The 26,466-nt window shown below is 33.0% G+C and overlaps 1 protein-coding gene and 1 pseudogene across 1 annotated transcript; both read left to right on the top strand.

Moving 5' to 3' along the window:
• Positions 1–762: 762 nt before the first annotated feature.
• On the top strand, positions 763–3,898 carry LOC105617151 (annotated as a pseudogene).
• Positions 3,899–17,091: 13,193 nt separating this feature from the next.
• On the top strand, positions 17,092–25,236 carry LOC105617150. Its single transcript, XM_012198722.1, has 6 exons — positions 17,092–17,258; positions 17,421–17,472; positions 17,926–18,337; positions 24,365–24,466; positions 24,972–25,100; positions 25,196–25,236. Exons 1-6 carry the CDS (start codon positions 17,092–17,094, stop codon positions 25,234–25,236), a joined length of 903 nt encoding a protein of 300 aa, XP_012054112.1.
• Positions 25,237–26,466: the final 1,230 nt, after the last annotated feature.

Here is a 26,466-nt window from a genome sequence, read left to right as displayed (position 1 = left end):
GTAGTGTGTGTGTGTGTGTGTGTGTGTGTGTGTGTGTGTGTGTGTGTGTGTGTGTGTGTGTGTGTGTGTGTGTGTGTGTGTGTGTGTGTGTGTGGAAATAGAGTTGTGTGTGATACGGACATTATTTTAAGTGTGGAGAGTTTGGAAGGAAAAGGAGAAAATTAAAGTTATAAGCTCATATAAAGAAAGAAGATCGATGGGATGAGGGATGGTACGGGGACTGAAAATAAGCAAGTGAATCCTGTGTGCCAATTATCACTCAGTCTTTGATGGAAAGAATAAAATAGGACATGTATTCCAATAACTGATAGGCATTATGAAAGAGGAGAGGAAGATGATAGCAGGAGAGTAAACGTCAGGTTGAACGGGAGGAATTGAAGGGACAATATGCGGGAAATTCCTCAATCAAGGGTGGTGATATCGGATGTGAAACAGGAGGAGAACGGGAAGAGGTCTGAGGAGACAGGGAAGTAAAAAATTTCTAATAGCAATGATAGAATCGAAGCTGGAGGCTGAACGACCGGAATCTATTCTTGGACCGTTGCCTGAATTAGCGGAGATTGTTCTCTAGAGTTTTCCGCGGTGTAGGAGCGGACACGGAATCGGCATTGTTATTCTCCGCTAGGGGATGAGGGACTGAAAAACTGAGTGAACACAAAAAGTGAATTAAAAATTTGGTCGTTTTTAAAGAGGGAATACACAAGAAGAGGAGGGACCATCCAATTGCAGCGAAATCCTAAGACTTACTACTTGGCGATAGCGATGTATCGAGTGCCCGAGAGACCGTCGGAGAGAGTGCTGTCGACTATGGGATGCTGGGCGGCAGGTCCGCTTCATTAATTCCCGCGGTCAGCCAGTGCCAGTTGATCTTAAGATAATAGTATGGTTTTGCACTGACTCTATTGGAGAAAAAGAGTTTCGAAAATCGGAAGCCTTTTTCAAAGGTCCCGACAACTATAGCTTCTCCAAACTCAGAGAGAAAAATCACACTGAGGGCCGTGGAACCGCGGTTTTTATACTAATCGCCCCCGATTACTCCGATTTGGATTAGTGGAATAGATTTCGTTAACTAATAGTAGGATTTTTCTTTGCTCTCGGATTAGTCAAGGAGAAGGAAAAGATGTCGGAGTCTATAGTATGGAAAAGTATTCTCTTAAATTTTATGACCTTAATATTTATGGGAAAACGTGCAGTGCGTCAAGAAAGCGCATGTGCAGCATCAGTACAAGATTTATCCCTACCCAGAATTTACTCCTGAACGTCGTGTGATAGATTTTGTGATCACGGACTCGTGAGAGTCGTCCGCGACTTAACCGTTAAAAAGTATTTTGGTGCCGATCTTACGCTTTCAATGACATATTTTTTTTTCGCAGTGTGTGAGGGGCATAAACTCAGTGTCCTTGTGCTCCCACCGCTCGTGTACGTGTACCGGTTTTTAGTTTGTCTCGGAGTGACATTTATGAGGAGATACTGGATTCTTCGTTTTAGTTTTTAGTATAAGAAAAGAAATTTTTCTTCTATAACGCTCAATTTGTGCATTATTTGCAGCTGTCTTTTTATTTCAACGAATTCCAGATCTCCACGAAAGAAAAGAGTCGGGGGAGTCCGCTGGACGGAACAACAGGAATTGCATAGAGCATATGCCTCTATGCTTTTCAATCTAAAAATAATATTAGTATTTTCTGTGCATCGTATTACTCAATACTACTCAATTCAGTACTACTCCATACTACTCAATACTACTCAAGTACAGTTTTTTAATTCAGTTAAATTCAAAAATAATATCAGCAATTTCTGCAACGTAAATACTGCTCAATTCAATATTCTGAATAGACAGTTTTTCAATCTAATCGAATAAAAAAATTTTTATTTAAAAATGGATCATAAATACTACTTAAATTATTCAAAATTATAAATAAGAAATTTTTCTTTTTTATCCAACTAAGTTCAAAAAAGTTGTAACATAAAAATAATTGACCTATGTTTTTTGTTTTTCTTTAATCAGAAGTAAAATAAATGATCGTGAAATCAAGTCGAACATAGCCCGAATATTAGGCTATTACCGCGCGCAACATCGGTCAAGCGAGATTAGATTATACGAAATTTACCCAATGTTGTCTTATATTAATATAAATTGTTTATATTTTATTATATCTGTCAAATGATATTTTTATTATATCTATATAATTTCGTTTAGCTGGTTGTAATTAAAGTAGAGAATGAATAACAAATTTACCAATTGAAAGAGTGGTGTAGCGGGTAACGTAGAAGAATCATAATCCCAGGTTTCCACTAAAGTGCGTTTTTTTAATACCAATTTGAAATAGTTAATTTCAGATATAATTATTATAAATATTGTTAGGAATAAAATTTGTAAACTTTAAATATGTATTTTTTTTTAAATATTAAACTAGTGTCAGCTCGGATCCAATCCATTTCAATTCATTCAATCCATTCAATTCATTTTCATAGATTTAAGGTACGCATTAAAAAAATTTTCCATTTTAATTCATTCTCCTTTGTTGGAAAGCACAAGAAATAGAACTCGTAGATGAAGAAGAAAATTATGCATGCAATGTAAAGGAAATGGTTTGTGATATCGATGATATTTCAATAGAATATAAAAGAGAAGCAGTTGAATATTGGAGAAGATTAAAGTCAAGGACAATTGAAATCTGTAAACTCAAGATTTCGGAAAGTAATATCAGCAGGACAATTGTCATGATGGGAAAAGCAAATGAATGTAGATGGTAGTAAAATAGAAAAGTTGGGATTAATTTCAGCATATACATTAGATTTATTGAAGCAATTCATAGAGGGGCAAGGATCCATAATATTGATATTACACGATGGGCTTTGCAAGCGCAATAACAAGAAAACTTATTAGATTTTAAAGCATTACACGAATGAATTAAAAGATTTAAGCTCGCGCATCAAATTGTATCTAGAAAAGTTATGAAATTTATAACTAAAAAAGCTTTAATGTTAAAGGAAACTTTACAAGCAGACAGTAATAAGTTTATTGAAAATGTCAAATGTTATATATTGACCGTTATGGAATTGAAAATGTACATAATTCGGAGTGGTTTTCAATTAGAATTACATGCTGATCGTACATTGAGAAAGCTAAAAAAAGTAAAAAAAGTAGAGAATGTAACACAGTCAATATCTGCGATTATGCACAGTTATACAATACATCCTGTTATTTCAGCTAATAGTAGATTATTATCTCCACTTTTTATAGTGTTAAAAAAACCTAATAGGATATTAAGTCTTAGAGAAACAAGAAACGATGTTTATCGCAAATAATATTTTTATTATGGCGTCAAAAATGGCGATCAAATTTGGTAAACTAACATCTAATCATTTTGAAACTTGGATAAGGGAAGTATATTATCCAAATTCAGTTTTACTGTTAGATTCATGGACTGGATAATTCATTGTCCGGATATAAATTTCAAAGAAATAGACCAGATTCAAAAGATATTGTTCTATTAATTATACCGGCTGGAACACAGGAGAAATACAACCGTTAGATTCCGTGGAATTTTGGATTCCGTGGAAGAATTTCAAGCATTTTTCAGATGTAGTTATACTTTTAGATCTTGATGTAAAACTTCATTCTAGAAACTATTTTAAAATTACAATCATTAACGCACAATCAGTTTTCATCACCAAGATTTACTAATTTGTTTAAATATGCTTGGTACAAAAGTGGATATTTGGAACATAGGCTAGTAGAATTTGAAACACCGGTCGATTTTTACTAAAAAAAACATTCGAAATCGACATGCGATATTTGTAGTGAAATAGCTGTAATTACTTACGCATGGTGCAAAAAGTCTTTCTGCATAACACATTTTTTCATGAGCATCTTTGTGGTCAGTATGAACCGTAAATATTACAATGGTTTATATGTTTATTGTAAAAAACATTGTAGAAAACATTATAAAATTAAAGATAATAATTAAAAAATTGTTATATTTTAATAATAAATACGGAAATATAATAACAAATATGAAATAAAATTCAACGTGACTGATTTTATTGTAACAAAAATATGAAATTAACAATAAGTTTAAAATTACTGTTTCGTTCGATTGGAAATAATAAAATTATCCGAAAAAGTTTTGTATTAAACATGTATATTCTGTTGTATACAATGGAGAAGAAAAGAAATTTTACAAATATGTATCCAACAAACGAGAATGGATTGAAATGAATTGAAATGAATTCAGATTTTCAGAAATATTGATTCACGAATGTTAAAACGAACTTTGCTGCTTTTTAATTTTGAATCCATTTTTATTCATTTATAGGAATTGCATGGAATATACTTCTATGCCTTTCAATCTAAAAATAATATTAGCTTTTTCTGTGCACACAAACACAATTGTGAATATTGTTCAATTCAAAATTTTGAATAAGGAATGCAATTTTTCAATCCAATTGAATTTAATTGAATCCAATTGAATTCAATTAAATCCAAAAAAAGTATTCGCTATTTAAAATATGCATTATCAGATAGAAAAAAATTTCAATCCATTTTAATCCATTCTCGTTTGCTGGAGAGAATTTATTATGTAATATCATTAATAAATATTATATAATAATATTAAATATATTAATATATTAATTACAAAGAAATATTTTTATTTTTGCAAATTTCTTATAGAAACGATGTTACTATTAATATACAAATATTGAGCATATTTCTCATCTATATTTACATATGCATATACGTACGTATGCATATTCTCTGTAAATTTAAAAATAAAATTTATATAATACAATTATCATCTTCTTTCATGTTTTTCTCATGCGCATAAATAATAATAATTAATATCCACCTACTTCAATCCTCAAAAATCTTACTTTGATCATGACTTTGACATGAGTATTTGTAGTGCTTAATTAGAATTTCCCTCGTTAGCTCTTTCCTTAGCACTTATATTTCATAATAATTCTAATATACGCTCTTGTTCTCCAAGAATTTGACGTCCAGATTTCGTTCGATTAATGTTTATTTCTTGTGAAAGATTTCTTTGTTCAGTATTGGAAGCTGAAGCACCATGTGAGTGTCTCCATAAGATAGAATGTGACGATGTACATGGGTTGTTGGAATGTTCTTTAATTTTTAGCATTAATTATGTTTCTCATATATGCGGTCTAAAATAAAGACTCTTAATATTGTTTTTTTTACATTGGGAACACTTGAAACTGAAAGAAAAACGAAATTTATTAAATAAATGCATTATTAATAGTCAAATAAGTTATCGAATAGAAATTATTGAATAAATGCAACATAAATAATCAAATAATAATACCTTCGATCGATGAAGCATCACAGTTGTGATATTTCCATTTTAATTAACGATAGTGTGAAACTTTCACTGTGGAATACAGCATTACTACACACAGCAACTGATCAATAATCAACTATATTTATTATGTAGTTGCAATAATAAAACGCAATGTCTTATAATAACAGATTATTCATGTCAACAACATACGCAAATTATGCGTCAGCATATCTATTTTCCGCCTAGATTAATAAGACGCAACATTTGTCAACACTTTATTCGTGTTAATATTAACACTACAAAATGAACGATATTTTACGAAAATAATAATTTCTTTATTTATACTTTGATTTTAATTGCCTGAGGTACATTTGTGTATACAGGGTGTTTTATAAGATGGGTCCGAGCCACATTGGAGGTGGAGAATGGATCAAAGGGAACAAAAAATTCTTATACTATTTTGAGATACTCGCTATACTTTTCGAATTAGAAAAGGAAATGTCTAAGCCAATATGCGATTAAGCCGCACCGCGCGAATTCGTAGGACAGCCCACTCGAGCTGCGGCGCCGGCGGCGTGCAGGAAGAGAGAAGTAGCGCTTCGTTGCCTAGCACAACCTGGCATGGCAATTCTATGTGTTTCGCTGCATCGCACCTACATTATCCAAAAATATTATTGTATTTTAGCTGAAGTTTTCCTGATACATTTCTTATCATTATAAATCGCGTTATTTAGCACGATTAAATACGTTTTAATACAATTATAGATATGTTAAGCGATGTAATTAATTAGAGCATTACGCAAAGCGTATAATCGTCGCGATACTTTTCCGCTTGCTTTATTATACGATGTTTCTATTTAATTACGCTTCGAGACACATTTCGTCGCGTTTTATGCTATATTTAGTCGGAGTTTTATTTTTTGAAATGTTAATGTATGTACACTGAAATTATAGTATAAGCTCGCATAGATAATCGCTACATTGTAAATCCAGATATATTATTCCATGTACAATGACGCATTTGACTGAGGTTTTTTTTTCACCGTTGTTTCTTACCGTTTAACAAGTTTAATTGTACATCATTAGAAACGTTCTTAAATTTTATTAATCTTTAATGTTCACTGATGAATAACATTTAAATTTTCTGTCACTAAAAAGATTATTTATGTATACGTTAATGAGATGTTTAAGTTTGTAGTAACTGAAAACTTAAATGTATTGGAAAACACTAATTGAAAATTGAGTGTTTTAGTTTATTTTCATTAAACTATCCATCAAATTTAATGCCCATGTTCATTACATTAAAAAAATCTGTAACTTACAAGGAAAGGAATCCAACTGCTCCTCTCCGATTTTATAAGCAGTATGTTATTCTCCAGACAAAAATAAGCGACACGTATTTTTTTATATGTGCCCATACGCATTTTTAAAGGGTGAAACACTCCTTAGAAAAAAATTGATTTTTTTCTTTTGTAGCGAATATCATTGGAAAAATCGATGTTTCTCTTTCGAAGCGAATGTCGCTGGAACTATAAGAGATAGAAAAAAATGTTCAAGAATGAAAATAGAATGAGTTCAAAAGTACTTTAGAACTATAATAAAAAAAACTTTTTTATAATAGATAATAAATAATTTTTTATAAAAGTATTTAAAAGTATTTAATCGTGCTAAATAACGCGATTTATAATGATAATAAATATATAAGAAAAACTTTAGTTAAAATAATATTTTTGGATAATGTAGGCGCGATGCGGCGAAACACATAGAACTGTCATGCCAGGCTGTGCTAGGCAACGAAGCGCTATTTCCCTTTCCCTGTGCGCCGCCACCGCCGCCGCCGCCGCCGCCGCTCGAATAGGCCGTTGAGTACGATTCGCGCGACGCGGCTTAATCGCATATTGGCTTAGACATTTCCTTTTCTAATTCGAAAACTATAGCGAGTATCTCAAAATAGTATAAGAATTTTTTGTTCCTTTTGATCCATTCTCCATCTCCAATGTGGCTCGGATCTATCTTATGAGACACCCTGTATATTGTGTATATATTACCAAAAATATTTGATTGGTTTCGGAGTTTAATAATGTCACTATTATTGTTATTATTATTACTATTATTATTATTATTATTATTATTATTACATTATTATTGTAAAAAGCTCTTATTATAATAGCTAGTGCGATATTGCTGTGTATTGCTGTTTTCATTCAACGTTCTCTCGAGCAACCAACAACGATATGAAACGGATATTCATGAGGAACGCGCATACAGAGGTGTTTCTTATTCATATTTCAAAAATGCATTTGCGGAACATGATTTTATTACAAATCGTTGTTTTCAGCGTAAAAATGCTCTTTAATTCTTGTCATTATAAAAATTAAAAAATTTTTGAAATTTAGGAGTGAGGATGGGGTATGCAATAAACAAATAAATAAATAAATTTATTATTATTATAGTTATAAAGTAATTTTGCAACCATTCAATTTTTATTTAAAACATTTTTCTCTATCTTTCATAATTTCGATGATATTCAATCTAAAAGAAAAAAACTGATTTTTTTCAAGAGGATTTCACTACCTTAACATGCGACTCAGTACGTAAAAAAAATACGTGTCTCCTTTTTATCTGTAGAATAACATACTAAAAGCTCATTTAAATCGGAGAGATTCATTTGGTTTGTTCCCTTGTAAGTTCAAAAAAGTTGTAACGTAAAAATAATTGAGCTATGTTCTTTTGTTTCTCTTTGATTAGAAATAAAATGAATGATCGATGTGAACATTCGCAAATCAAGTCGAACACAGTCCAAATATTAGGCTAATCACAGTGCGCGACTTCGGCCAAGCGAGATTATACGACATTTATTCAATGTTGTCTCATAATAATGTAAATTGTTTATATTTTATTATATCTGTCAAATGATGATATTTTTATTATATCTATATAATTTAGTTACTAATTTAACTGGTTGTAATTAATAGTAAATTAATAGTAAATAGAGAATAAATAACACGTTTACTAATTGAAGAAGTGGTGTAGCGGATAAGATTCATAATTGAGAGGTCCCAGATTCGAATTAAAGTGCGTATTTTTAATACCAATGTGAAGTAGTTAATTTCAGGTATGATTATTATAAAAGTGTCTTAGGAATAATATTTGTAACTCTTAAATATGAATATTTTTTTTTTCAAATATTAAACTAGTGTCAGTTTGGATCCATTTCAATCCATTCAATCCATTTCATGGATTTAAAGTATACATTAAAAAAATTTTACTCCATTTTTATCCATTCTCGTTTGCTGGGAATATACCCAAAATTATTTGCCATCGCTGGCAGCACTGTAAACACCGTTCCAAAAATCATTGTAACACGCTGTGGCAGTGCTGCGAGAGAAGCGGGGAGCTCTTGCATAACATATAAAGCATAAGAAATTCAACCAATCAGAGTTCTTTATTTCATGGAAATGTTACGTCTCAGGGAGATTCGACTGATCTCCAATTTCGATCTAATCTGAGGCTATGAGGTACAAAATTCGCGGTTTCGGCGTATTGAAGCAAGTTGTGATTGACCTAGTTTCCACGGAGAGTTTAATCCGGATCAGATTGTAAGAATCAACTAACTACAATCGAGTATTTTGTTACAATTGAACTCGACTGTAATTGGTTAGGTCTTATATTCTGATCCGGATTAAATCCTCGATGGAAACTAGGTTATTGATATTGTTTAAATTGCTGATTGACTAGATATGAGCGCTAGATGTAGCGATTATTATTGAGGCCGTTCATACTTTGGATGGAAAAACGGAAAGTGGAAGCCAATCAGAACTTGCGGAAAGACAGAAGCAGACAAGCAAAATGTACTACTACTGCGAGTTTCGATTAACTTCCGCTTTTTCGCTTTCCGCTTTTCCGTCAAGGTGTGAACCCGGCCTGAGGGTGCGTATTACATGGAGCGCGGTACACGGTACAATAATTAATAGTAACTATCTAGGTAACTAGAAAATCGCGTACCACGTATCGCCTAGAGTCCTATATATGAGAGAAGCGACATCGACGCTCGCGATTTCTGATTATTCCCCACCTAAATTAAAGCAGCCATATTATGCCCGCAGTGGAGAACTGTCATATGTTTTCTTTCTACAGCTGAACTGGTATATATACATACTTAAAATAAGTATGTATAAGTATTTTTGTGTATTTGCAAAATACTTCCTGGCAAAATAGAAACATAATCATGTTACAAAAGTACATAACGTTATTGCAATAATATATTCAATAAAGTTATAAAACTAATTGTATACAATATACATTTTTTACCTTTTATGTATTTGTAAAATGTTTTTAACATTTTTAATTGCATTACTTAATCGCTATATTATTCAACAAAAAAAGAGAACATTAATACTTACTTAACGTCATCCTGATGGAGTTCATGATTTTTATAATGGAATAAATAGTTTCATGGGAACTAGTCAGTTGGTCAACTGGAGCGAAAATAAGGCGATGTTGAACATGTGCTAAAGGTAGTAGTGGGGGATAAATCACTTCTCTCGTATATAGAACTCTAATGCCGTCTATTTCTTTCGTTGATATTATATGGAGCGCGGTTTGCGCGCGGTGTGTGGTATGGGCTAGTGATAAACTCACATTACTATACACTGCTATGCGCTTTTTAATAGAATTAATTCATTTAAACGCAATTATTAAGTAAATCTGTTAAAAAAATAAAAGTATCGATAAAGTGTGCATAAAAATAAGTTAATATATTTTTAAAAATTCATACTAATGTGTTTATCACTAACCCGCTGCAAATCGCGCTCCATGTAATATCAGCGAAAGAAATAGATGGTACTAGAGTCCTACATACGAGAGAAGCGACATTCATCCTCCGCTACTATTTCTTTAGCATGTTCAGCACCACCATATTTTCGCTCCAGTTGACCAGCTGATCAGTTCCCATGAAACTATTTACTCCGTTGTAAGAATCATGAATTGCATTTCCTATTCAAAGTTTTGAATTGAACAGTATTCACAATGCACAGAAAAAGCTAATATTATTTTTAGATTGAAAAGCATAGAGATATGCTCCATGCAATTCCTATAAATGAATAAAAATGCATTCAGGATTGAAAAGTATTCATTTTAACATTCGTGAATCAATATTTCTGAAAATATTTCTGAATTCATTTCAATTAATTTCAATCCATTTTCATTTGCTGAGTAATTAGTTGTCACTATTAGTGATTGTATCGCATATCGCGCTCCATCTAATCGCATCTTGAATCGTTCCACGCTTGTTCCCCCGTTCCTCCCAAATATATTAAGAATCTTTTTTTGCGTCATGTCCTCTCAGATTTCTCTCTGCTTTTCACCATATGTGAGACCTCTATTCTCCCTCTGTATTGATAGAGAGAAACCTAAGAGGGGCCAAGGCGGCCTTTTTCACGTGACAAGCAAAAATCATCGTACGGTAGCAGTACCAACATCAATTTTATAAATTGATATGAATTACGAATCACATTTTCGCCATTGTCGATGAAATCGTAATGTCGATAAATGGATTTGGTTCTACATTCACAAGCTGAATAAAGATAATATTCATTTACAAAAAAAAATGTTTCTTTTAATCAGATAAGGTGTTTTTTTATAGATTTTTGGGTGCTGAAAACGATGTCGCAAATTAAATTTCACGTCAGGTTTTCGAAATAACTGAAATTTAATGTGCAAAAATGGCTCTTTTGTTATATTGTATTTAAAATGTTTTTGTAAAAAAAATTAATATTATCTCGAAATTGTAATCAGAAGTCATGAATGTATTGTTCATCCTCTACAAAATAGCTTTTTATCTCAATATCTTACTTTTTAATCACGTTATGAAGGATTCAAGTACAGAGTTTTTTTCTAAGATAGTAAATTTTCCGCCTTTAACAATGAAATCATTATACTTATAATTTCTAGTTTGCGACTATCGATACACACAATGGATGCGTTGGGGGAAACGCTATTCGCACTATTTAGCGTTATATGGTAAATTGTTCGCGGAGCTGCAAATAGCGCTAACAAACACGATCATGATATCACTAGTGATAGCGTTACGTTACAACTGCGCTATCAATGCTATTTCTTTCGAGGTATTGGTAACGTTAACGTTTATATTCATGAATTCTAGCGTTGGTAACGTTTAACATTCGTCAAAGTTAGATTAATGTTTGAGGGAATTCTATTCTCGAGTGGCATCAAACTTTTCTCTTTTAGAATTTCGTAGAGTAAACGTACGTACATAATGTGTGAGTTTCAAATTTTATCATAATGAATGCAATCTCAATTTTAATCTCTGATGGCTTGCCACTAGGCTGGAGTGAATGTAATTCTTGCTTGTGTATCATCTTTAACTTTTCAAAGTTTCTGCGAAATTTAACTTGTGTATTTGATTTCATTACAAATGTGAAAGTCAGAGAGATGTTACTGGCAATTTTTAATTCCCGTGTACGGAAAAAAGTTATTATTGCGGTATAACGCGGCAGAGTATTCCGCTGCAGATGCTTAAGGTTCTTATTAAATGTAAATGCTTCTTCTTCTGAAATCGATATGCTCAAGGATTCTTCCTTTTATCTGATTAATTTACTTACTTTACTATTAATTTTTGATCTAGTTTTACATTGTTCATTTCGGCCTAGCGGCTATCATAGAAATTGCAATTGAGATTGCATTTTGTTATTTACTACAAGAAAATAAAAAATTTACGTTAGAAATACTTTACAAAACTGTTACAAAATCTTAAAAATTTTAATTATAGATAAAAGTTTGGTTGGTGATTGAAAAAACAGAATCCCTTCCACTCCATTAATTTAATCTCGACGAATATATATCTCTCTGGTTAAAAGCTATCAACTCTACGCTAGGATTGTTCATGGAGCTTGTAACGCTATCGCGCTTCAAGAACAACAGTTAGTAACGTCAAGCGCGAGTAGTGTCTTCCTGAACGCATCCAATGTAATTTATCGTTATAGATTCCGCTAAATGTATAAGATGTCCTGCGAGACTTCTTCAATTGCCCACAGGAAGGTAGATGAGATCAAAATAAACATAAAAATCTTTTATCGATATTCGTAATAATAATCGAAATATTAATGTTTGCAATTGTACTATTGAGAGCGCGTCGATAGAAACGCTCCGACGGCCGCTTGAGGTATAGCTCGAGTCACTTTTTCAAACATAGGCTTTTCCTTTTATTTCTCCGCGTTACCGGTGCAGCCTCTGTATGTTTGGCGCGCAGGCTGTGGGGATAGCTTGGCAAGCGTGCCATCCGAGCTATGGAGGCTTGCGGCGGTGTGCGCGGCACAGGGCGCTTGCCAGCCAATCCCCAACTCCCAAGATCCGCGCGCCAAGTGATCAGTAGATATATACACTTCGCAGTAATAGACCGGGCGAGCACACGTATTCGGCTATCTTTAAGGATTAATATTTCATTAATTATTGGGGAAATTTACAAAATGGACTTTTCGATTCAGTTTAGTTCGCTCTACCTGCCCATGAAATATTTGGCGATTATTTCCAGACACTCTGTATAGCGTAGGCAAAATACAGATAATCAGTTTTGTACTTTTGTAAGGCATCTACAAATCCAAAATGCAAGTTCCGAATCTTTTGTTTCCTCAGTTATAGGTATATCATGACTACTTTTCTAAATTCTTGAAATACGTTTTACGTTTAGCGTTGTAATGCTTTTCTTGCTTTGATAGACTGTAAAATTTTTCAATTATTAATTTCTAGATTGAACGAGCATGCGGATAAAATCAATATCTTTTTAAAATATTTAGTATTTCTTCATTATTATTTCTTCATTAATGACATTCTAAATGTTAAAATAGGTTCATCACTGTTCTTAAATTCATATATATCATAATCTATTGTAACACAAATATTCTTTTGATCTCATTAAGATTGATAATGTAATTTTGCAGAATCCTTTTCCTTGCTTACATTGTAACCAACAATGGATTTATATAATAAGAACATATATCTATGAAATTGTTATTATCTTAATTATTATTATTTTTTCCTTTCTTCTAAACTGTCGACAAATATTTGAAACATGAGCCATAATTTTCGTGTGCACGTGAAGCAGTATAGCGTTTTTGTGTAAGTCTATAGTCCAGTTTAAGGCTAAACTGTGTTCTTTCTGCAAAACTGTGTTCTTTCTACTTACGATTCATAAAAAAGTTTTTTGAATCTCCTGAAATTCAAGGCTCTATGAAGTGTGACTTACCCATGGAGATAATAAGTGCGTATTGTGCGCATGCACAAAAAGTAAGTTACTCCGTTTATTTCCTCCTTTTTTTTGCTATCTCTTTCTCTCTTTCTCTTCTTAAATGAGCGTTTCAATGTTCTACTTAAATATTTGTCAAAATATTCTGTCAAGCATACATGATTCAGAGGCTCTATTCTTGTAAAATATCGCGTACATAAAACTAGAGAAATGCTATAGTAAATGTTACGCATACTATAGCATTTCCTTAGTTTTTCACATGCGATACTTTTCAAGAATAGGAGCCCAGAGTAGAAATTTAGAGGGAAGTATGTATATATTATCCACTTAATGAAATGTTGTGTGAGAAACCTCGAAAGATTCTAATTTTTGTGAAAAAGTGATAAAGTGAAAAAGCGAACAAAAGAGACATAGAAAATCGAGCAAGAAAGATTTTTATTTATTTATTTATATTTTAAATTTCTTTTTTGGATATATATGTATATAAATTTCTTTTATATCAACTTCTCATAATATTTTCGTAGCATTTATAATTACATAATATTTCTTTATATAAATATACATTTTTAAGTTAATTTAATATTTTTCCTAATTTTTCTATATTTCTTCTTTATTTTTCAATATATTTACAATTTATTTTTATTAATTTTTATAAAGTTTAAATTATTTCATTACAATAGTAGGTTTATTCGCGTTGTATGCTCTAATATACCCCAATATACTGCTAGCTCTTAGGCCCGATTGCACCAACATTACTTTGATTTTAAGTGAAGCTAAAAATTCTTTCTGTCTCTGTCACTTTAAAATGAGACAGAGTTTTAAGCTTCACTTAAAATTAGAGTAACGCTGATACAACCAGGCCTTACGCTACAACGCATTCATTGGAATGTGATGCGAATACATCTAGTGAGTTTTGCGAGGAATTTTGACAGAGCAAAAAAAGATGAAAAGAGAAAGAAGTTTAGGCGATAACCATGGCAATGCTAGGTAATTTAGGATGCGATTGCATGGAGTGCAATACGCGGTATGCGGTATATGGTACAGTAACTAACAGTAATTAACTAGGCAACTAGGAAACCTGGAAATCTGTTAAAAAAATAAGAATATCGATAAAGTGTGTATAAAAATAAATTAATATATTTAAAAAAATTCATACTAATATGAGTTTGTTACTACCGCAAATTGCGCTCCATACAAAGAGCTATTTATATAAATCGCAAACGCAGAACGCAATTTGCAGACGCATTTGCGACAGCCAATGAAAAGCTGTTATTAGTACCATTGATGTTTCTGATTGGCTGTGGCAAATGCGTCTGTTTGCGACTTATATAGACGGCTCTTAATATCAAGTGAAAGAAATAGACGATACGTGATACACAGTTTCCTAGTTGCCTAGTTAGTTACTATTATGGCTTCTGCACACTGGACGAGGAAATGTTTACCGCGCGGCAAAATATGATGCGGTAGCCAATAAGCTTACAGTTCCTAATGTGTTCATTAGTTACTGCGTCTCCTTTTGCTGCGCGACAAGTTTCCGCGTCCAGTGTGCAGGAGCCATTAGAATGAAATCATACGATCTGGAATAGGACTGCGGAATACAGAATCATTGAAGCAACCTGCGCTATTCCGCACTTTTCCATCACGCAAGTTTTGTGCGCTATATTCATGCGTTAAAGATGTATTCAGCATAAATATAATTTAAAAACTATTAACTTCATGTTAATAATTTGCTTATTAAAATGAAATATAATTTTTCAAATTGTAAAAACAATTATCACTGTTGCAGTATTTAATATTTTACAATTAATATTTACAATCTCATAACAATTTTTTGAATTGCTTTAACGCATTTACTATCATTTTTTCGCGTCGTATGAACATAGCACACAAAACTGGCGCGATAGAAAAGTGCGGAAAAGGGCACATTGAAATCGCACGTAATACATCATTTTTTTGGTTCATCATTTTTTTTTGGTACATCATTTTTTCTATATTTATGCACTCAGATTTTATCATTTTGCTTCATTCGTCTCGACATTACGCAATTCTATTATATTAATCAGTATTAAATTATTTTAAATACGACGGTTTATTACAAGAACAATGACACATTCGCTATTCTGCAACATCAAATGCGGAATAGCGCTGAATGGTTGTTTCAATGATGCATTCCGCAATCCTATTCCGCACTGTGTGATTTCACCTTTATATTCGTATTCATAGTCAGATCTTGTACTTAGGTTTCCTTAAATTTATTTTTAGATACTCTACGAATTATTTCATTGGCTGAGCATCTAAAGATCTGACTACGAATACGAACATTAGTTACAGTACCGCACTCATATAATCGCACCCTTACTTATTTCACGCATGTGCACTCCATTTTGACCAATATTAACATCAAAAGTGCCAATAGAAAGTGCGCTACTGTATATGCTGTGCACATGGGAGCTATATGGTCTAGAAGGAAAAGGAGGAAGAAGTGGAAAAAGAAAACGTTTCAATTTCAATACGTATATACATATGTACATTTCTTGTTTTGTAACTATTGCAAACATTTTAGCAATAGAAAAACAATCGGTAATTGTTCAGCACAATCACTTCAAAAATCAATAAAATTAGATTTCTTCGATGCATTTTTGCATGAAATGAAAGAATCTAGCAGAAGTAAGCGTCGCTCTGCGAACTGAGATATTAAGCGTTAAAGTTGGAGAATTTAGAGGTTAAGATACTAATCTTCCCGACTCGATATATATATATTTTGCATTAATTACTCAAATTCTCTGTTTCACAAACACAAATTCATTGTTTTACAACCATAAATACACTGCTTTACAAACAAAAATTTGCTGCTTTAAGCATACATTCTTTGCATTAGCAGTGAATTTGTGTTTTTAAAGCAATAAATTTGTGCTTTTAAAGTAATAAATTTGTTTTTAAAGTAATGAATTTATGTTTGTAAAGCAGTGAATTTGTGTAATTAAAGCAGAACGTATATGTAGTGTTATATCGAATCAGAATGATAGATATTTTAACCTCTAAAGTCTGTAACTTTAACGCTTAATAACTCGATTCATGAGGCCGACCGCCACGTTTTTTTGTCGAATTCTTTTGTTTTGAGTAAAAACGCATCGAAGCAGTACATTTACATTAAGATTTTAACTGAGGGGAAGGGAAGGCTATTCTAAATAATTATCCTAACATCAATAATCTTCAACTTTAATGCTTAATCTTCACGAGGTAGAGCGACGCTTATTTCTGCCAGATTCTTTCATTTCGTGCATCGTTAATAAACCTATTTTTATTGATTTTTGAGGTGATTGTGCGAAACTGTATAATTATTAACAAATCTATTGATTAAACTTATTCTTATATAATACGTTTTAGAAATTTGTGCGATTATCAATCTGTCCTATTGAATTGCATTTGCATGATTATCGTAGTTATTAAGCACATTTTTAATTTAAGCCCATTGACATTTCTGATAGGTGAAAAATTAATTATGCATCGCCTTGGAGAAAACAAATGGATTCACAAACGAAATTTAATAGATCTTTACCACCATTAGTAGAAGGCAAGATTCATGGCAGTCTAAGGCTCGTTATCAGTGAGGTCCTTTGGATCAGAACAAATCCTGGTGATGTTACAGTAGTGGCTTCCTGGTGGGGCGAACATGAACATGCGCAGTTTAGGTGATTTATAATACTCCTACTTTTCTTAAAGCACTTGTTTTATGACAAATTAAGATAGATAAATAATATTTATTTATATCAAAAACAATATTTAATTTATATTGATTAAATATAATTGTTTTTTTGTGGTTGTATATAACAATTTTTTTGTTTTCCTCTTAGACCAAAAGATAGTACTACAGAAACAGAAAGAACAAATGAGGATGTAACTGAAGTATATGCTATAAAAACTAACGCAATACTTTTTGCAGATTATATTAAAAATTGTAATGCAATAGAAATAGTAATATTTGCAGAGAATATTCATGAGATTATTGGTAAAGGATATATAGGAGAATTATCTAAGATATTTTCATGCAAATATTATTCTCAATGTATTCCGATATTAAGTAACGATAGTCATAAAATAGGAAAACTACATGTTTCTTTACAATTAACATATTTGACAAAATCATTCCATTATTCCAATATACAAATGGGAACATGTAAATACGACAGAGAAGAAGATATTTTATTATTTCCTATTGACAATTTACAATATAATAGAAAAATGCCAATGAAATCTTATAATGATGCAGGGAATACTAAAGAGAAGAAATTGAAAAAATTTGAAGAGATTGATACATATAATATGTATAGATCTGTTTTCAAAACCAACCAATCACAGTTCCAAGAATGTAGAAAAAAATCGAATGAAATGGTAACAGACAAGTTAGTTGCTCAGATTGTTGCTAGAGCACAGTATCTTAGGAAAGTGATATTGAAAGAAACTTACAAAGAAGATTCTTCAACTTTGAATGATAGTTCATTAAGTAATGAATTACATTTTAATACTTCATCAGAGAATAAAGAAAAACTTGACAAGTATATTTTAGGGATGCAAATGCCTTCTTTAGAAGAAAAGAAAGTCTTGAATGTAATAAGATCAACACCACCATGTTTCATAGATCTGATGCCTAAAATAATTGCAACTGATAAAGATAATATAAATACTGAGTGGAATCAAAGTTTCTCTATAAAATTAAACAGTCCCGAAGAAGACGTATTGGATAAAAATATGACTTGTACAGAATTGAAAGGTTTGTAAAGTAATAGATATATTTATATATAATTGTGATTTATTTGATGCTATAAATGCTTATGGATCTTGCAGGATGACCTCATATGATTTTGATCTATTTGCATATAATGAATCTGTATAAAAAAATTAATTGATCTGTGTTTAAGCACTTCATACGGAAATAATTTTCTTTATTTGAAAGGCTGTACTAATCATGATATAAGAATATAAGATATTTCATTGTATATAATAGCCAGCAGACTAAATCAAGACAATCAATCAAATGCTTATCTTAAATAGGACAACGCTTTGGTTGGTCAAAGAGCTGCCATGTTGACCAGTGCGCATCCTTGGGAGTGAAATACCTTATATTTTTATACTATGGTATTAATTATATAGAAAATTGAGAAATGAGTTAGTTTTGACATATAATGTAACTTATAATGTAAACAAGCGACATAAGGCACAATAATGGATAATTTTTTAGCTGTGATGCGTCAAAGGTATAAAACTCGCAGAGCACATTTGATACATCACAGCTTAAAAATTATCTGTTATTGAGCATTGTATTTATGATATCTTTTGTTACTATATTATTAGGTGTACAACTTTGCTTCCGTCGTTTTCCTATAGATGGCTTTAGCGGTAAGTGGTAGTCGAAATAAATAGATTATAGACGTCATACAATAAACTTGGGCATCTGTCAACATAACCCCATAGAAACATTAGTCGATTTGTGTCTGCATCATAAAGTTATTCTCGATTGAAAATGTCAGTTTACGAGCCAAATTTTCGTCATTTGCGGGAGGTTTTAATTTTTTGCTTCAATATGAAATCTGCGGCTGAGGCTCATCGAATGCTCTCAAATACTTATGGTAAGGCCGCTATTAGTGAAAGAACGTGTCGTGAGTGATAGTGGTTTCAACGCTTCAAGAACGGTGATTTTGACGTCGAAGACCGGCATAGCGGTGGAAGAGAGAAAGTTTTCGAAGATGCATAATTGGAAGCATTACTTGAGTAAGACTCGTGTCAAAATCAAGAAAAATTGGCACGATCATTGGGAGTGACTCAACAAGCCATTTCAAAACGCCTCAAAGCCATGGGAATGATTCAGAAGCAAGAAAATTGGGTGCCGTACGAATTGAAGCCGAGAGATGTTGAACGGTATTTATTTGCTTGTGAACCGCTGCTTGAAAGACAAAGACGGAAGGGATTTCTGCATCGCATTGTGACTGAGGACGAAAAATGGGTTCATTACGATAATCGCAGAAAATCATGGGGAATTCCCGGCCATGCTTCCACGTCGACGGCCAAACCGAATATTCACGGCTCCAAGGTCATGCTATGTATTTGGTGGAACCAGCTCGGCGTAGTGTATTATGAACTGTTAAAACCGACTGAAACAATCACAGGCGATCGGTATCGAACACAATTGATGCGTTTGAGCCGAGCATTGAAAGATGACAAACGGCCGCAATACAACGAGAGACACGATAAAGTGATTTTGCAGCATGACAATGCTCGACCCCATGTTGCGAAAGTGGTCAAGATACTTGGAAACGTTGAAATGGGAAGTCCTACCCCACCCGCCGTATTCTCCAGACGTTGCTCCCTCTGACTATCACTTGTTTCGATCAATGGCACACGGCCTGGCTAACCAGCACTTCCGGTCTTATGAAGAAGTAAAAAATTAGATCGATTCGTGGATAGTCTCAAAAGATGACCAGTTTTTTCGACGCGGGATTCGTACGCTACCCGAAAGATGGGAGAAAATAGTGGCCAGCGATAGACAATACTTTGAATCATAAATGTATAACCAGTTTTTTACAATAAAGCCTCGAATTTCGGAAAAAAACGACGGAAGCAAAGTTGTACATCTAATAAGATTATGCGTTTCGCGGATTTCTTCCCTGTCCAGATCCATTCTTGGAATATCAACGTTTCGTGAATCTTGCAATTCATTTGCAGTTCATCAGGACAAGGAGCTGAACGGTCCCTCCGGGCCGTTCCTTTTTATTTACGCTACTTGTTAGAATGGGGGGAAAGAAGAGAATTGTAGATGAGAGAGAGAGGGGGAGGTAATCAGTCTTCAATAACCGGGAGAATGATTTTTCATATTTTATTTATGTTGTAGCCATTATCTCTATTTAGATTGTTAGGGTTTTTGTATCTCTACGGCTTCTATATATTTTCTTGGAAAGTATGTAATATTGGCTATTGTCGTTTTGTCAAATAGTATTTGATGTCCTGTTTCGATATTGTATTCTGATAATGCTGATTGCGTGACGTGTTTTCGCCTGACATCATGTTGCTGTTCTTATCCATAGGTTGACTATTCTCCCGGTTTCTCCAATACTTGTCCGCAGGAACAAGATATTTTGTATACTTCTGCGGAGCTGAGTAGAGGTCTTTGATCTTTAGGATTTCTTAAAATTTGTCCTATTTTTTTGGGTGGTTTAAAGATAATTCGGATATTGTGTTTGTTTAATATCCAATTTGATCTGTTGTTTCTTTGACATATAGAAGAATGGGTAGGATCCTCATCTGATTGTGTGTTAGAGACCGTTGTCTTGTTTGCATGTTTATTGTTTGATTGTTTTTATGTCTTTTTTGTTGTGTTTTTTTGTAAGGCTAATTTTAAATCAAGGACCACCTAGGAATTCACAAATCCAAAAACATCTTTCATAAAATTAGCCTCTTTTGCCTTTCAGGATCTTGTTCTGTGCAATTATATTAGTTGGATCTTTGTCAAAATTTGTGTATGTTTGTGTATCTTATAATCTGATTTATTCATGACTACTGTCGTGTTGCCTTTGTTGACTGGAAGCACGATGATGTCTGTGTCCCTGTTCAGGTCTTGGAAGGCCAATCGCTTTTGTCTAGTGGAGGGAGTTTGGCTTTGGAAAGGATATTAGTTATTTGTCTATGGACATTATTTGCTTGTTCTGATAAGAATCAGTAGATGGTTGATTCTATTTAGCTAATAATCTCTTTTTGGAATCTTTCTAGGCTATTACGAAATTACTTGCCTTTGGCAAGCGCAGATATAGTATCTTGAGATAGGTCTTTGTTGAATAAGTTGACGTTAAATAGAGAAGGTTGATTTTTGTGAGAGACAAGGTTTATGTATTTCTGTTTTTTTGTCTTTCAGAGAATTGTGTGGATCTTCATGACTTGTTCGTACGTAATATTAGGTGTACAACTTTGCTTCCGCCGTTTTCCTATAGATGGTTTTAGCAGTAAGTGGTGAAATAAATGATTGAAATAAATAGATCATAGACGTCATACAATAAACTTGGGCATCTGTCCCCATAGAAACATAACCCCATAGAAACATTAGTCGATTTGTGTCTGCATCATAAAGTTATTCTCGATTGAAAATGTCAGTTTACGAGCCAAATTCTCGTCATTTGCGAGAGGTTTTAATTTTTTGCTTCAATATGAAGAAATCTGCGGCTGAGGATCTGCATCGAATGCTCTCAAATACTTATGGTGAGGCTGCTATTAGTGAAAGAACGTGTCGTGAGTGATTTCAATGCTTCAAGAACGGTGATTTTGACGTCGAAGATCAGCATAGCGGTGGAAGAGAGAAGATTTTCGAAAATGCAGAATTGGAGGCATTACTTGATTCAAAATCAAGAAGAATTGGCACGATCATTGGGAGTGACTCAACAAGCCATTTCAAAATACCTCAAAGCCATGGGAATGATTCATAATCAAGGAAATTGAGTGCCGTACGAATTGAAGCCGAGAGATGTTGAACGGCGTTTTTTGCTTGTGAACAGCTGCTTGAAAGGCAAAGACGGAAGGGATTTCTGCATCGCATTGTGACTGGGGACGAAAAATGGGTTCATTACGGTAATCCCAAGCGCAGAAAATCATGGGGAATTTCCGGCCATGCTTCCACGTCGACGGCCAAACCGAATATTCACGGCTCCAAGGTCATGTTCTGTATTTGGTGGAACCAGCTCGGCGTAGTGTATTATGAATTGTTAAAACCGACTGAAACAATCACAAGCGATCGGTATCGAACGCAATTGATGTGTTTGAGCCGAGCATTGAAAGACAAACGGCCGCAATACAACGAGAGACACGATAAAGTGATTTTGCAACATGACAATGCTCGACCCCATGTTGCGAAAGTGGTCAAGATACTTGGAAACGTTGAAATGGGAAGTCCTACCCCACCCGCCGTATTCTCCAGACGTTGCTCCCTCTGACTATCACTTGTTTCGATCAATGGCACATGGCCTGGCTAACCAGCACTTCCGGTCTTTTGAAGAAGTAAAAAATTAGATCGATTCGTGGATAGCCTCAAAAGATGACCAGTTTTTTCGACGCGAGATTCGTACACTACCCGAAAGATGGGAGAAAGTAGTGGCCAGCGATGGACAATACTTTGAATCATAAATGTATAACCAGTTTTTTACAATAAAGCCTCGAATTTCGGAAAAAACGGCGGAAGCAAAGTTGTACACTTAATATGATCTAGAGTTTGCCAGATATCATGTCGCAACGTGGAGGATAGGAACAGATGGAATCAGAATTTAAAGATTTTATGGGAAATCTGGACTATTTGTAACTTAGTGAAGTGGATGGGTTCTTTGATGAGGGTGAGGCTGGTTTAATAAAGGATGTTTTTGAATTTGTGAGTTCCTAGGTGATCCTTGACTTAAAACTAGCCTTATTATAGAAAAACGGACTTGATAAAAAAGACAAAACAATCAATAAACATGCATATAAGACAATGATCTTTGAACCAGACGAAAGGATCCTATCCTATTTTTCCATATATCAAAGGAACAATAGATCGGATTGGCAGGATATTATAAATGTGTTTATAAATAAACACAATATCCGAACTATCTTTAAACCACCCAAAAAGATAGAACAAATCTTAAGAAATCCTAAAGATCAAAGCCTCCACTCAGTTCCACAGGAATATATAAAATATCTTGTTCCTGCGGGGAAGTATACATTGGAAAAATCGGGAGAATGGTCAACCTACGAATAAAAGAATCAACGTAATGTTAACTAAAACACACACGTCACGCAATCAGCATTATCAGAACATAATATCGAAACAACGAAAGGGCATCAAATACTGTTTGACAAAATGATCACAATAATCAATATTATATCGTACTTTCCAAGAAAGTATAAAGAAACCATAGAAAATATCCTAACAATCTATAATAGTTACATAAATAAAATATGGGAAATCATTCTCCCGATTATTGAAAACTGACCAATTTCCCCCACTTCTCCTTCCCATCCACAATTCTCTTCTTTCCCCTCACTACTCCAATAAGTAGTGTAACATAAAAAGGAATGGAGAGACAGCTCAGTATCAGGCTGTTCCTCGCCCTGATGAAGTGGACTGAAAGATTCACGAAATGTTGGCATTCCAAGAATGGATCTGGACATGGAGGAAACGCATAATCTTTATATAGAAAGCAGCGTGGAAGCCTCAAGAATTATCTTTTGTTACTATTATAAGCTATAATAGTAAATTATATTATAACATGCAACCATAGTTGTTTATACTAGATCGCTAACTTCGACTAAACGCTATAAATGGCTGGATATTCGATTAAGTTCAGTGGCCAATCATTTTGTACATGCACAATACACACATTGTACACATGTATAACACATATATTGTCGCCGCCATTAAATCAACTCGGAAGCGAGTATAGATAATGCTAGTATAGATATCTGTGAATGTAATTCAACATTTTATCAGGTTCCATTTTTTCATTTAATTAATGCCTTTCATGCATTAAAAATATTATTTACAACGCATTGGTCGAAATATTCGAACACAGATCAACTTACTTTTGCTGTAGATTCATCACGTGCAAGAAGATCAGTGCAAAATTGATTATTCAACTGTGTTCTATCCTTTAGATTTCTATATCCTGTTTGGTCAATCAAATACTGAAAAATTTATAGCATTAAATGGATTATAGCTAATGTTAAAATTTTTATTGATATAATATTACATATGAATTATTTGTATAATATTACATATGTATTATTTCAGGAACATATCCTCTAGATTATGTTAATAGTATGAAAGTTTTTATTGAATCTTTTACATTGACATCCGCGGGTTATAGACGTGCAAAATCCACATGCTTGCAATGTATGTAATTTTTTTATTATTTTATATTTTGCGAAGATTCTATGAAAACATGTTGAGATGGTTTCTTTTTCCTACAAGTCGATTAATATTGTTTGCAATATACAAATACTTGCCTACAAGTACTTTACCACACAAATATAAAATTAAGGTTAAGTAAAAAAATAATTTGTATTTTTAAAGTAAAGAATAGTAATATTGTAGGCAATCGAATTATATAGGCAATAATGTATGTAGATAATAAAACTGTAGGCAATAATACTTGTAGGCAAATGACTTTTATATCTGAAATTTTTATTTGTGCAAAAGTGCTTGTAAGCAATCAAGCTGTAGGCAATAATTTTTGTGCGCAAACGAACTGTCAGCAAAATGTAGCAAACGACGTGTAGGCAATTAAGATCCTCCCAAAATTTGTTAACATGTTTTTATAAGTATATATACAGATATACAAATATGCCAAATATATTTGATTCTACTAAATAATAATAATTTTTTTTCTCAAACACAGATAATGTACCATTATCACTGACATATTTTATTCAATATGATACAACATTTGGATCTACAAAGCAGGCAAATAAATCTAGTAAAGAAATTAAGTTTATAAGAACATATGCTAGAAAACAAGTGGGTCAAGGTAAAATTATATTTTTGTTGAAAACTTATTAAAATGCAAATATTATATGCATATATATTATTGGTAAATATATTTTTGATAAATATCGACAATAGGGGATCTAGCTCGGATGACCTTGACCTTGTCAAGGTTATAACCTTCAGATGGTTTTAATTGGTACTCCTTCATTTAAAAGTTATCAACAAAAAAAGTTTGAAAAAATAACGATTTCTTCTTGCTTCATACATATTAAAAGCTATTCTATACTCTCTTGCGTGTGTAATGACTTTCTACGCAAAGCAACTCTCACCTTTCTTCCTCCTCCTGCTTTAATAATAATGGAAAGTTCGAAAAAATAATGTTTTATTTCTATTATAAGGGACTCCGCACAATAAAAGGAACAGGCAACAAAGAATAGAAAATAAGAATTTCAATCTATTAGAAATTATATATTGTGGAATACACAGTTTCTGATAAGTTGAAGAAATTCTTATTCTCTGTTCTCTGTTTCCTGTGTTTTATTGTGTGGAGCTCCTAAGACAGGAAGCAAAATGAAGCGAAAGTCGCTCCGCGTGGAAAGTCGAAACCTATGTGAACTTGTTTGTAAAGCAGTAAATTTGTAAAGTAGTAAATTTGTTTATAAAATAGTGAATTTGTGTTTTTAAAGTAGTGACTTAGTGTTTCTACAAAATTACTGCTTTAAAAACAAAAAAGTCGCTTCGCGTAGGAGTCGTGCATCCCCATGCAGGGAGGGGAATGACACAGAAGTCACTTCGCGTGGAAGTCGTGCGTCCCAAGTAGGGGGGGGGGGAGACGGGGTGAAATGGAACATTTTTCAGAAATACCCAGAAATATTCGAAAAGTTTAATAATATGTAATAATCTGATCCTAATCCAAACATGTTCAATGGTTGAGGTAGAGTTAGGTTAGGTTAGGTTATTATATACCCATTAAATGTAAATGAAAATATAAAATTTAATAGTAGTATTTAATAGTAGAAATAAAAAATTATTAAAAAAATTTTTTTTTATAACTTTTTAATGAAGGACAAGCGATGGCTAAAACCTGTTGGAGGTTACTCAGGATCATGACCTTGATAACATAAGTCAAGGTCAAGGTCATCGAAGCTGCTTCCGTTATTGTCAATATTTATCCAGCAGATCACTCAGGATCATGACTGTTGAAATTCTTAAAGTAAACGCAGCGATCAATTAAGTTGACTTTATTAGAGTTAGACAATCAATAATTCAGTTATCAAATGTAATTGCAATTTAATGTATTATTTGAATTATAATATATATATATATATATATATATATATATATATATTATAGTAGTAGTCTTATGACACAACAACAACAAGTATATTTATATAACTAATATATAT

This window comes from Atta cephalotes (genome assembly GCF_000143395.1).
Source record: "Atta cephalotes unplaced genomic scaffold scaffold00011, whole genome shotgun sequence".
Lineage (NCBI taxonomy): Eukaryota > Metazoa > Arthropoda > Insecta > Hymenoptera > Formicidae > Atta > Atta cephalotes.
Note: the sequence above shows the minus strand (reverse complement) of the source record. Positions and strands in the feature narration are given on the sequence as shown.